This window comes from Scyliorhinus canicula, chromosome 18 (assembly GCF_902713615.1).
Source record: "Scyliorhinus canicula chromosome 18, sScyCan1.1, whole genome shotgun sequence".
NCBI classification, from domain to species: domain Eukaryota; kingdom Metazoa; phylum Chordata; class Chondrichthyes; order Carcharhiniformes; family Scyliorhinidae; genus Scyliorhinus; species Scyliorhinus canicula.
The window spans coordinates 41,136,752-41,150,877 of record NC_052163.1 but is presented as its reverse complement, the minus strand read 5'-3'; the positions used below and the strand labels follow the sequence as shown (position 1 = coordinate 41,150,877).

The 14,126-nt window shown below is 41.9% G+C and overlaps 1 protein-coding gene across 2 annotated transcripts in view; it reads left to right on the top strand.

Annotated features, from left to right (window-relative positions):
* Positions 1-14,126, top strand: part of tmem104 (transmembrane protein 104) — a 230,228-nt gene that overhangs the window by 39,322 nt on the left and 176,780 nt on the right. For both annotated transcript variants that reach the window (XM_038777287.1, XM_038777288.1), the window contains exon 5: positions 13,399-13,498. In XM_038777287.1, coding sequence (XP_038633215.1) covers positions 13,399-13,498 — 100 coding nt within the window. The remainder of the gene's footprint in view (positions 1-13,398; positions 13,499-14,126) is intronic.

Here is a 14,126-nt window from a genome sequence, read left to right as displayed (position 1 = left end):
TAAAATGCGGAGGAACAGTCACAGGACTGCTAATTAGTTTTAATAAGAAAAAGAAAATGGGTGGATTATTATAAAATACTCCTTTACTGCCCCCTTAGCTTAACAATTACAGACAGATTTTAAGATGAACATGGATTGCAAGGTACATCTTCAGCTACAATGGCCTCATTAATACACACAGTCCCTTTTAAGCACACGCCTTGAACCTAAGTGAATGTCTGGATTTCTCAATCTCCCCAGATCATTCCAATACAGTGAGCTACCGTATCTCGCTCAACTCCAGCTTCCACATGAGTAATTTCAAATTCTGCTTTTAAAGGTCCCACTTTCCAATCTTCTCTTAATTATGCTTTTCCTCCACTGCTTCCAAATAGGTTTTGCTTTCCTTTTTTTTTCAACGCTCCATTCCGGTTTCCTTTGTCTTAAACAAACTCTTGAGATCCAGCTGCCAGTTGTCACAATTATTTCAAATAATGCCTACCAAACTGTAGTAATTTCTCTCAAACCTTGGCACTCCTGTAGATATCTTTCTGACATCTCTCAATCCAGTGCCTTTTCAACTCTGACTTTACTGAACAGCAATCTGTTCAGGTTCCCAGTTTCCTCTGTTCTGTTAACTCCAGACGTCATGGAAACATAGAACATAGAACAGCACAGAACAGGCCCTTCGGCCCTCAATGTTGTGCCGAGCCATGATCACCCTACTCAAACCCACGTATCCACCCTATACCCGTAACCCAACAACCCCCCCCCCTTAACCTTACTTTTTTTATTAGAACACTACGGGCAATCTAGCATGGCCAATCCACCTAACCCGCACATCTTTGGACTGTGGGAGGAAACCGGAGCACCCGGAGGAAACCCACGCACACAGGGGGAGGACGTGCAGACTCCACACAGACAGTGACCCAGCCGGGAATCGGACCTGGGACCCTGGAGCTGTGAAGCATTTATGCTAACCACCATGCTACCCTGCTGCCCCAGGGTCCCTTCTTTTCTTTGTTTCCTTCACTAGTTGGACTTCAGATTTCCAGCATCTGATTTCTTAACCAGTATGGCTTTTCTTTTAGCAAAACTGAGATGCTCCCCCTTTAGCCTTCTAAAACCCACTGTTTTTAGCATAGCTGGAAGAGCTGCCTTCTCTCTCTACGTATCTCCAACTGCCATTAAATTAGCTAAGCTAAAAATTAAAAGCTTTGTTAAACAATCACTAGTTTACTTACTCTTCATGTCGTAGCCCCCTCCTAAGCACAAGAAACACATTTGGAATTGGAACCAACCCCCACACACGCACACATGCCATTGTCCAGCTTTAATCTAAATTTAGGTTTTCCCCTTCAAGGTATAGAAACATTAAATTAACCACACTTAACTATACCTTATTTCTAGTGTTTACCAATACAAATATAAATCCCTGAAAACGACCTATGTTTTCCTCACACCCTTCTCTCCTTCATATGGTCCATCTTCGACACTTCCCTTCGTTGACCACTCTGTCTCCATTTGCAATGACAGACTGTCCCCAATGTTCTTTCACTTGCTCACCGACTGCCACAGCTGCCTCGACTATAGCTCCGCTCACCCTACTTCCTCTGCCTCCATCACATCTGTTTCAATGAAACTTCTGATATGCCTGTGTTTTCCTTAACCAGATTATTTTCAGGATGCTCACTGTTGTTTGTGATATACATAAATGATCTGGAGGAAGGTATAGGTGGTCTGATTAGCAAGTTTGCAGATGACACTAAGATTGGTGGAGTAGCAGATAGTGAAGGGGACTGTCAGAGAATACAGCAGAATAGAGATAGATTGGAGAGTTGAGCGGAAAAACGGCAGATGGAGCAAATGCGAGGTGATACATTTTGGAAGATCCAATTAAAGAGCGAACTATATGGTAAATGAAAAAGCCCTGGGGAAATTGTACACAGAGATCTGGGTGTTCAGGTCCATTGTACCCTGAAGGTGGCTGTGCAGGTCGATAGAGTGGTCACGAAGGCATACGGCATGCTCTCCTTCATTGGAAGGGGTATTGAGTACAAAAGTTGGCAGGTCATGTTACAGTTGTATAAGACTTTGGTTCGGCCACATTTGGAATACTGCATACAGTTCTGGTCACCACATTACCAAAAGGATGTGGATGCTTTGGAGAGGGTGCAGAGGAGGTTCACCAGGATGTTACCAGGTATGGAGGGCGCTAGCTATGACGAGAGGTTGAGTAGATTAGGATTATTTTCATTAGAAAGACTGAGGTTGAGAGGGGTCCTCATTGGTCTACAAAATCATGAGGTATAGACAGGGTGGATAGCAAGAAGCTTTTTCCCAGAGTGGGGGACTCAATTACTAGGGGTCACAAGTTCAAGGTGAGAGGGGAAAAGTTTGAGAGATATGCGTGGTAAGTTCATTACGCAGAGGGTGGTGGGTGCCTGGAATGCATTGCCGGCGGAGGTGGTAGAGGCGGGCACGATAGTCATTTAAGATGTATCTAGACAGATACATGAATGGGCAGGGAGCAGAGGAATACATATCCTTAGAAAATAGGCGACCGTTTTAGACAGAGGATCTGGATCGGTGCAGGTTTGGAGGGCCGAAGGGCCAGTTCCTGTGCTGTAATTTTTCTTTGTTCTTTGGATTCGACCCATTTACTGCATCACTTCCCCTCGCTCTCAGAACCATGATAAGTTTAAGAGAGATATGCGTGGTAAATTCATTACGCAGAGGGTGGTGGGTGCCTGGAACGCATTGCCGGCAATACCCCTTGCCCTCACCTGCCACCCTACCAGCCTCCGCATTCAAAAGATTGTCCTTGGCCAGTCCTACCAACTCCAGCATGATACCACCACAACACATTCCACCCCCTCCCCCGGAAGGTGCAACACCCAATCACCACCTTCTTCCCTCATTATTCAAGGCCCCAAACACTCCTTTTAAGGTGAAGCAACATTTTCCTTGAACCTGCTCCAATATGATCTACTGTAATTGCGCTCCCAATGCTGTAGGCTGTAGATTGGCGAGAACTAACTGCAGACTGGGTGACTGCTTTGCCGAACACCTTCACTCGGGCCACAAACATGACCCCCAACCTTCCTGTTGCTTGCCATTTCAGCTCAGCATCTTGTCCTCGTGCCCAGGCCTGCTGCAATGCTCCAGTGAAACCAAACGCAAACTGGAGGAGCAGCATTTCTTCTCGGCATGGTGCAGCCCTCCGGACTCGACATTGAGCTTGGCAAATCATTTTTTTTCTCCATGCAAAAGCCCCGCATCTCCACCTGCCATCTGTCAATTTACTGAGCACCGACTCTTCCATTGATGCATTCTGATGCCCTTATGCAACAAATCACCCTTGAGCTGTGGCTTGTTAGGCCACATTTCAGAGGGCAGTTATGAGTCAACCACATTGCTATGGGTCTGGAGTCACATGTCAACCAGACTGGGTAAGGATGGCAGATTTCCTTCTCTGAAGAACGTTAATGAATGAAAAGGGTGTTTTTCTAAAACTCAATTGACTAAAATTCCAAATTATTATTGAACTCTCATTTGAGCCTGTGTCCCCAGAGCATTAACCTGGGTCTCTAGATTGAGTGCAGTGACAATACCACAATGCTACTACTGCCTCTCCATAATGTTGCTAAGATTTGTATGTTTTTCCAGTGGAAAAACTAGAGGTCCTTGATGATGATCATTTTCTCTTCAGAAATTCTAATCACCCTGTTACATTGCAACTGTCGTTAGTAGGCTTTTATCAGAGGTGTGTGATTGAAAAAAAAATCATTCACCTGTTGAATTTATATATAAATATCATTGCAGACTAAGTGTTCAGAATGACATTTGAAATTTAGAATTTTCAATATATACATGAGCTTCTGAATGACTCTTGTCACTAATGTAACTTTTATTGATCTTTTGCTCCATCAATATTTTATCAAAGAGTCAATTTAAGATTAAATAAAGAATTCTGGAAGAATGAAAATAGGAGAAGGCCCTTCAAAACCTGTAGCACCATTCAGTAAGATCTTGGCTGATCTACCTTAACTCCACTTAAATATCCTTCTCCCACACCCCTTGACTCCCTTTAATATCCCCCCAAAAATCTATTGATCTGTCTTTAATCTGCTCAACTGATCATCGAAAGCCCTCAATAGCGAATTTTGAAGATTTGCAACCATGAGCGAAGATATTATTCTTCTTCCCATTGTCTTATACAGTCAGTCCCTTATCCTGGCACTATGAATCCCCAGCTCTAAAATTGCCAGGCAAGGGAGACTGTTAAGCCCCTTAGAATTTTACATTGATGTGATATTTCCTCATTCTTCTAAAGTTTGTTGACTGTCGGTCCAATCGACTTGATTTCTCCTCCCTGGACAATCCCCTCACCTCGGGAATCAATTCAATGAAACCCCTCTAAGGCAAGTATGTCCTTGAGTAAGGAGGCCAAAACTATACAGCAGGTGTTTTCTAACCAAGCCCAAATTGTAATGAGACTTCCTTGCTCTTTACGTCAACTCATTTGCAATAAATGCTAACATACCATTTGCCATCCTAATGTTTGTTTGTATCCCCATGTTAACTTTGATTAGTGGAAAAGAGTACTTAAACTCCACTGCATAACAACATTTACTATAATTCACATTTCCCGCATTATGCATCAACTTGCAACCTTTTGCGGTCTATTTGCATCCCCCTCATCATTCACTTCCCCACTTAACTTTGTGTCACCAGCAAATTTGGATATATTGTGTTTATTCCCCTCATCAAAATAACTAAGGTCCAAGCACTGATCCTTGTGGCACTCCAATTGTTGCAATCTGCCAACCCAAAAATTACATAATGCATGAAAGCTTTCTTGCAATTACTATATAATTTTGGAAAGTGATGATGGAAGGTATGGTCAATACTGAATAATGCTGCAACAAATTGTAGAAGGCATTGACAAACTTGCAGAATTGGTTTGTCGTTGGCCAATGTCGTGAATTTTGGTCGGAAGAATAGGAGGCCATATTCTCAATGGAATACCATGTAGGGGAATGGAAGGATCGAGGAGCACCGATTCTAAATCAGTGAAATTAACAGTTTAAAAAGGCCATTAAAGCAAACAATACAAGCTGCTTTCCATAGGAATAAAATTACCAGTGACTTCATTAAACTTGAGTAGAACATTGGTTTGAGCACACTTGCATAATACTGTTCTCCGTTGTTATATACAAAATGGAGTTCCGGTCTTGATTATTCCACTGCTCGTTGAACTCTCGCTTTTCTTCAAATACACATTAGTCTGTACCTTGATTAGGACGTGAGACTTGACTTCGAAGTTGACGAGAGAGAGTGCATTGTCAAGTTGTTGAAATCTGCCGGGGGAGAGGGGGATGTACAAGTGCAGAGTTGGAGTAGGACTTCACTCCAAGTCTGTGAGAGCAGTGGGCTCCATTCAGAATCTGCGTTCTAACAAATGTGATACCACAGGGAAACTGGTAAGTGATTGGTAAACATCCTTTGATCTTCCTTGGTTACAAATAAATTACCAGCTTTGAGAGGTTTTATTTGTATCAGCAAATTATTTTATAAATAGTAAGCTCATTGTGACTAGTAGGATTTATAAATTAAAACAAACAAAGACATCCCGCCAGAGTCTGCAGGGGTTCTAACAGGAGCCAAATCTGTTCTGGAAAGCAAGTTTGTGCCATTGGGATGTAGGATGGATTGAGAGCATGTTTTTTTTTCTTCTTGTTTAATTGGGAATAGAGATAGCAATGCATTATATTTGCTATATTGAGTAGTATTCTTTAAGGGGCAATTGTAAGCTATTTTTGGGTGTGATGTTAAAGAGTTTAATGTTGTGATAATAATATTTTTGTTATGAAATACCAAATCTATATTTTTTCATGCTATCACCCCTGGAGTGAATTATTCTTTTTGCACAATCTGACAAAATGAACTACAATATTGGGGTTCAGTCCAGTATCCTAGCCAATGTTGGGAGTCTGGTCCAGGATTGTAATACAAAGTGAGAGCTGTACCATTGGGGTGGCCTTTACCTGAATCATGCCAGGGTCAGTGCTCTTGTGAGTTAGTTTAACTAGGATGGTAGAGAGCTTTAAATAGTGGAAGTGAAGGATTAATTTTGAGAAAATATGATAAATTAAATAGAGAACAGAAGGCAGGGGAGCAAGGTAGCAAAGAGAACATGACAGGTTGTGTATGTTTTGTTCCTTGTTATGACTCCTGGGCCAGTGCATAGTCAATTCCAGCCCCACTTGCCCAGGAGTCACAATGCAATTGAAATTAACAAATAATTCTTAGAACACTTTGACCCTTGGCTGCCTAATAACTACAGTCACCAGGTTTGTAAATTTATACAATTAATTTTTATTAATAACTAATTAAAAATTCAAGAAATGCAACTGGTTAACTATGATCTAAGGTTTCTGCTTTCGGTCTGTAATTGTTTTCACTGTAGATTCGTCCAGGTTTTTTGCAGATTCTGCAGCCTTTCTGGAGAAAGAGAGGGAGAGATCTCACAGCTTCTCCAAGCATCCAGGATCCATCTGTCCTTTCCTCTGTTTTCAAGACCCAATCACTACCTGTTGTTGGGCAGAATATGGCCTTTTGCCAATTCATTGGCCATCAGCAACCCAAACAGAATCGCTCCAATCTTTCTCCCTCCGATCTCTCCCCAGTAGTCTGAGTTCTGCTGTTCAAAAGCTAGCACAGTGTGCTATTTTGTAACTTTTGAGTTCCTCACTTCCTCTGCTCGACTTAAAAGGTGCTTGTCCATTTCACATCCATGAATCAAAAATTATCACGGAAAATAAAAGTAATGGGAAATAAGGAAATCAACACAGGCCCTAACATCCTTCCCAAGTGTGAGCCAGCAGATAAGGCTAGTAGTTACAAAAATAATAAAAGGGCAGAACTAAAGGCTCTAGTATCTTTAATGCACATAGCATTTGCAACAAGGCAGATTAATTGATGGTGGAAATAGAAATAAATATGTACTATGACCTGATGATCAGTACAAAGACATGGCTGAAAAATGACAGACTGAGATCTGAATATACGAGGAAAAAGGACAGCAGCTTGGAAAACCTGGACGGGTAGCTTTCTTAATTGAAGGTGGCATTAATACAATAGAGATTAGCTTGGTTCTAGAGGTCAAGATGTAGAATCTGTTTGGGTAGGGATGAGAAACAGTGAAGGCGAGTCATTTGTCAGAGAGGTTGTATAAGCCCTACCTAACAGAACCACACTGGTATGGGTATACAGAAAGAAATAATAGAAGTTAGTGAGAAAGGTAAGGCAACCATCATGGGTGACTTAAACCTTCATATAGATAGGATTAGCTAGGTTGACAAAGGGGCTGGATAATTGGGACGGTTTCTTCGAGCAGCAGGTTGTAGAGCTAACTAATGTGCAATGAGATTACCTCCAAGTGAAGGTGCTGCTAAATTGATCATTTAAAAAAAAAAAAAAATTATAGTACAAAAGGGGACAATTTAGCGAGGCCAATCACCTATCTTGCACATCTTTGGGTTGTGAGGACGAAACCCACGCAAAAAAGGGGAGAATGTGCAAACTCCACACTGAAAGTGACCCAGAGCCAGGATCTTGGTGCCATGAGGCAGAGGTGCTAAACACTGTGCCACCGTGCTGCCCCGTATTGATCATAATATGATTGAATTTCACATTCAGTTTTAGGGAGACAGGAACGGGTCTAAAACTTAGGGTAATGGGGCATGAAGACATCTGACTAAAGTGACCTGAGAAATTTTGGTTAAGGGATAGGTCAGTAGATATGCAGCAGCAATCATTTAAGGAGATGTTTCAGAATATTCAAAAGATATATTCCAGTGAAGATTTTATGGGAAGGACACACCATCCATGGCTAACTGAGGAAGTTAAAGCTAGTATCAAATTGAAAGAAACATTTAATTCTGCAAGGATGAACGGCAGGTCAGTAGAGTGGGCAGGAAATAAAGAATAGCCAAAAGATTAATGAGGGAGAATTTATGAGAGAAAGCTAGCCAGAAATGTCAAAACTGATGGTACGAATTTCTACAGGTATTTAGAAAAGAAACGAGTAAGTAAAGTGAGTGTTGGTCCACCAGTGTGTCTGGGGAATTAATAACGGAAAATACGAAACTGGCAGGCAACTTGAACAGATGTTTTGTCTCTATCTTCACCTATAGAGGATAAACATTAGCTAGAGATGTGTGAATTAGAAGGTGAAAGGGAGGAAGGAACTTAAAGGTTCGTCACGCGGGAAAGCGTACTAAAATCTGACAAGTCCCCAGACTCTAAAGGATTTCATCCTAGAGTCTGAAACAAAGTGGCTGCTGAGATGATGGATACAATGATTTCAATTTCCTCAAATTCCCTACATTCTATCAAGGTCCCATCAGTTTGGAAAATAGTCAATATGACGACTCTTTTCTGGAAAGCAGGATACTACAAGCCAGTTAGTTTAAGCTAGACTCTATTATTAAGGAGGTACGGTATTATTAAGGTGAGCGGCACGGTAGCACAGTGGCTAGCACTATTGCTTCACAGCGCCAGGGTCCCAGGTCCGATTCCCGACTTGGGTCACTGTCTGTGCGGAGTCTGCACGTTCTCTCTCTGTCTGCGTGGGTTTCTTCCGGTTTCCTTCCACAAGTCCCGAAAGACGTGCTGTTAGTAATTTGGACATTCTGAATTCTCCCTCTGTACCCGAACAGGTGCTGAAATGTGGCAACTAGGTGCTTTTCACAGTAACTTCATTGCAGTGTTAATATATGCCTACTTGTGACGATAAAGGTTATTATTGTGGTGGATAAAGGATTGATTAGTGAGCCGGGCGTAAGGATATATTGGTCATTTTCTGGCTGACGAGATGTGACAAGTGGAGTGTCACAGGGGTCCATGCTGGGGCTGCAACTATTCACAATTACAGCAATGACTTGGATGATCCTGAATGTATGGTTGCTAAATTTGCTCTTGCCACATTGTGAAGGATGTAGCTTATATGAGGGGGCAAAGATTTGACAGATGCAGTATGGGGGAAAATGTGAACTTGTCCACTTTGGAAGGAAGAATACATGAGCAGCACAGTTAAATTGTTGAACTCCTGAGGTGCAGATGTTGGGTGTTCTGTTACACAAATCGCAAAATGTTTATACGCACATAAAAGTGATTTAAGAAGGCAGATGGATGTTGGTCATTTATTGCAATGGGAACGGGATACAAAAGTGTGGATGTTTTGCTGCAGTTGTGCGCTGGTGATAACATGTTTTTTTTCTCGTTTACGGGACGTGGGAGCCGTTGGCTAGGCCAGAATTAATTGTCGATTCCTAATTGCCCCTGAGAAGGTGGTGGCGAGCTGCACAGGCATGTCGGACACAGATTTTTAAGAATTTCATTAATTTCCACCTTTTGTTAATCAAACAACACGTGTTGTTACTTGTATTGCAGCATTCTTTGATGTAAAAATAAATGTGAATAAACTTAATTTTGAAAGGCTACCCAATTGTTCTGGTTGATGGAGTAATATATCGTTGTTATGCATGCTAGTTTTGAGCAAAACCTTGAACAAGAAAATCCAACTTTGAAATTGGGCACGATTTGCACCTTGATTGTGGACTGTGGCAAAGCAGAATCTCTACCACAGAATTTTGTTCTCTTTCAAGAGACGCTGATAATGGAGTGCGATATAAACAGGCTCTGAAAGGAGTGCAATATGAACAGACTCTGAAATGGAAGAGTGGCTGGAGGGAGGCTGACCTCTGACAAATGTATTCTCCAGTACTATTGAAGTCAAACTAAAATCCAACTCTGCCCAAGGTTGAAAGCTGTTCTGGTCCTATTTTAAAAGCTTTTCCTTTTTAAAAAAAAAAATAAAATAAAATGCTCCTTGCCCATTAATGTGCAAAAAACATTCACTCAATAGATATGGTGAATAGAATTTCTGATTCATTTATTGAGGTAATAACTTATAAAGGAGATGCATTATTATTGATATATGCCACCATTGCTCTTTTCACATTAACAGTGCAGGGAAATCAAATCATTTCATTACTTCTCTGCTAAAATGAGTGAATCAGTACAAATTGAATAAGACATTTCAATCAAATCATGTGTTGAATTGTTTTCAGACCTTTCTGTAAAAATTAAATGTGGCTGAATGAGACAAGTAATTTTGTTAATTTGGCTGATCGGTAACTTGGGGCTAGTGAAGGTATTCTGGGATGAATTAAGAGGTGAAGGTGTGGGAAGAGAAATTGTTAACCATACAACAAAACAAAAGGGTTTAATTTGTAACTGACTCTTTTCTCAAGCAACTCCAAGCCCTATTCTTAATCCAGTATATTTTGCTTCAAATATTTATTCAATTTGCCCAAAGTTGCAATTGTCTCTTGTCTCAATCATGTCCTCTGTCAGGTGAGCATAACTCTTCCCCATGAAAATGCCTTCTAAACCCTTTTGTTTAAAATTTGTGACCTCTGTCACTGGCTTCCCCAGCAGCGAAAAATAGTCCTGCATGATTTTAGCTTTTAAAACACTTGATTTTAAAAATCCATTGTGGCCTCTCCACTTTCTCTGCTTAATGGAATCCATAGCAATATCTCCAGTCTGTGTTACCTCTGTACCTGCTGTCGCAAACGCTCTTTGAGCAGTCTTCCCAGGAGGACCTGGGATGCTGTATAAGTGCTAAATTCCCCAGTAAACATTGTTTGATGTCATCAGTAAATTTGCTTGTCAATTAGGGCTCTAATTCTCTGCAATGTTTAGTAGGTAACTAATCAGAATGTTGTCTAGGGAGGCTTAACCTGACGGCACATCTGCAAAATGGCAGATACATCTTAATGTGGATAAACCTAGGATAATTATGAGAGAATATCCAGCTGTAGAGATTGAAAATGATTTGGGAGAGTTTATTGAACAAATCTTGGAAGCATATGGTCACTTGTGTGGAAGTATTATCAATTCAGCAAACTGAACTTTGTTGTTCATTGGCTGTGTGATCAAGTATCCCATTCTGCAGCATCGTTTTGCCTATTCGATTTCAAAGAATAGTAGAATTGTTCGAGAATTGAAGGTCATTTGGCCCATTGTGTCTGTGCCATCTCTTTGCAAGAACAACATGGCTTGTCCTTAATCTTATTATTTAAAATAACTTTAGAGTACCCAATTGGGGCAAGTTAGCATGGCCAGTAAACTTACCCTGCACATAGTTAGGTTGTGGGGGTGAGACCCATGCAGAAACTGGGAGAATGTGCAAACTCCACTTGGACAGTGAGCCCGGATAGAGCCTGGATTCTCGGCGCCATGATGCAACAGTGCTAACCACTGCACCACCGTGCCGCTCAAGCAACACGGCTAGTCCTGCTCCCCACCCATTCATTGTAGCCTACATCTTTTTTTCTTTTCAGGCAACTATCCAATTTCCTTTGAAAGTCATGATTGAATCTCAGCCACCAAAGGATGGAAATGCATTGAGATCTGTTTGGAGAAATTACCAGGATGATGCAAGGTTCCTACAGAACTTCAGATCAGGGTCAAGATCCCTATATCTGACTTTTTGTTTGGGCTGTCATCTGATGGAGGATCCTTCTGAACTTGCGCAGTGCAATAAACCTGTCAGGAAGCAGCAAAAGGATTATTATAGAAGCCACACACCCTTTTTTGGTAGTTGCTGTATTAGGTTCAGTAGAGAGTTTTAAATGTCTCAAAGCCACTTTGAGAAGCTATGGAGAGCAGGTAAGTTGGTGAGGAAGTAGGTAGTGTTTGAGTGGCGTCGGTATCGGATATACCCAGGAGTTAAAACTGGTTTTGATCATTCTACCTTTTTGTGGATGACTATTAAGGTAAGTGGGTCGGAACTATCCAAAGTTTTCAATCCTCCACGTTTGGAGCCTTTTTTTCACCAGGGGATCCAGACGCTGAAGCTGTCCATCAGCATTTCAAACTTCCCAGGCAACGAATGTGTAGTCAGTGTGTTGGGACTTCAAGAGCCTGCTAATGCATGTTTGAAGGGATGGTGGGGGATGTTTGGGTGCTACCATCCAGAGACCAGAAATTCTGGCCTGAGTTAAAGAGAATGTAGACTGGGCTGGTGATGCAATCCAAGTCATTAAAATAAGGCTACAGATAAGATTGAAGTAAACAATCTCATTAACTTGGCCACTGAATAAGACTGAGTTTACCAGCTTTGTGCAAGGACAGAAGCATCTTGCATCATTAAAGGTAATAGGCATGTGGAGCAGACATAGGCATCAGAGTCTCCTAACATTTCGATAAGAGATGTAGTGATTATTAAGATTAAGGGGAGTTTTAAGCCAACAGCCAATGGAGCGAGGGAAGGGGTTAGAGGGGCCAACATGGCACCGAAGAACAGGAGGAGGGAGGGTAGGGAGAGGGGAATTGAGGGGGGTGAGGGAGGTAAAGAGATGGGTACAGCAGGAATAAATAACGGGGTGGAGGGGAGACGGAGAGAGAGACACTATACACCTTTTGCACCCAACTATGGAGTGAAATTCACAATGCTGTTCCAGATCCGTTACTGGTAAAAGGGCAATGGGCAATGTTTCCCCTGAACCACATGGCCGCACAGAAATCTGATTGACCTTTTTTAAGTTGCTTTGTGTGTGGGGCCATGCTAAAAGTTTAAAAGGTCTGTTTTTGTTGGTCCTGGGATGCCTTTGGAACAAATTGAAGTGAGGTGTCTTTCCTCCAAATGCAATAGTTGGACTTCCTTTCCTGGAACTGGAGTATTTCACTAACTTAAGATTTCACCAATTTGAGAAATTGTTGGGAGATGAGTTGCAAGTATGAAGTTGGGACGTGTGTAAGTTATTTAAAACTACAGTAGTGTGCATAGGTTGAGCCCTGCAGAAGGTTCCTGTGATTCATTTATTCCCATTGAGTCACTGTGGGAATTGTTGATGTCTAGGTAATGGTCTGAAAGCAGGCTCATTTTACCAGGGTGCCAATGAGCAAATGTTAACTGAGATGTAGAAAGTAAAGAGGGGGTGGATTTCGGGTTAGATCATGAATTTTCAGCTTCTGTGAATCCCAGCACATAAGTTTCCAGTCATTAAGATGAGCAAGACTGGAGGTCATAGTTCAGAAGTAGCGCACCTCGGGCAGCACGGTGGTGCAGTGGTTAGCACTGCTGTCTCACAGTGCTGAGGTCCCAGGTTCGCTCCCAGCACTGGGTCACTGCCCGTGTGGAGGTTGCACATTCTCACCGCGTTTGGGTGGGTTTCGCCTCCACAACCCAAAGATATGCAGGGTAGGTGGATTGGCCATGCTAAATTGCCCCTTGATTGGAAAATCTTAATTGGGTACTCTAAATTTATTTTAAATAAAAAGTAGCATACCAAAGTGCTTCTGAGCCACAAGAGGTGCTCACCAGGCTTGTTGTTTTTGCAGGTGGGTGATAGTGATCCTTCTTCAGATTCCGACGATGACAAGAATAATGCAATACTGGATGGTTACGATCGGTCCGAGGCGCGACCGATTCTTTCAGTGCGTAAGTATTGAGGCAAGTTTTTGTAAACTCAATTATCTTTCAGTATGAAACAAATGACTAAAATCTGAAATTGCATGTTTTTACTGGCTAATCCTTACAAAAGCAACTTTGTCCAAAATGTAGGAAGTTTTAAGAAATTATCAGGTTGCCTGAAGCAGCTTTCCTTCTCAGGCAGGATTGTGGAGTTGAGAGAGTGCTGCTTTTTTGGATGAGACCTTAAACCAAGGTTTGGATTACCCTATCAGTTGGATCCCGTGGCACTATTTGAAGAGCAGGGGTGTTCCTCCAGTGTCAAGACCAATATTCCTCAATCAATGCCAAATATTATCCAGTTATGCACCTCATTGCGACTGGGGGAATTTGCTATACACAATGGCTGCCACAGTGCAATGGTGACTAGACTTGAAAAGTATTCAATTGGATGCAAAGCACTTGCGAAAGGTGTTGGACAAATAAAGTTCTTGCATTATTTACAATGTCAGCTGCCATGAGATCCAGCAAGGAGGAGTTAGTGCAGATTGGTTCAATGGAGTAGGAGTTGGGTTTCGTGGACAAGATGAGTTTGGTGTAGGCGTGGGGCAGATGGGAGGTAGCTCAGCTTGATAATGAAAGGAAGTAGAATTAGCAG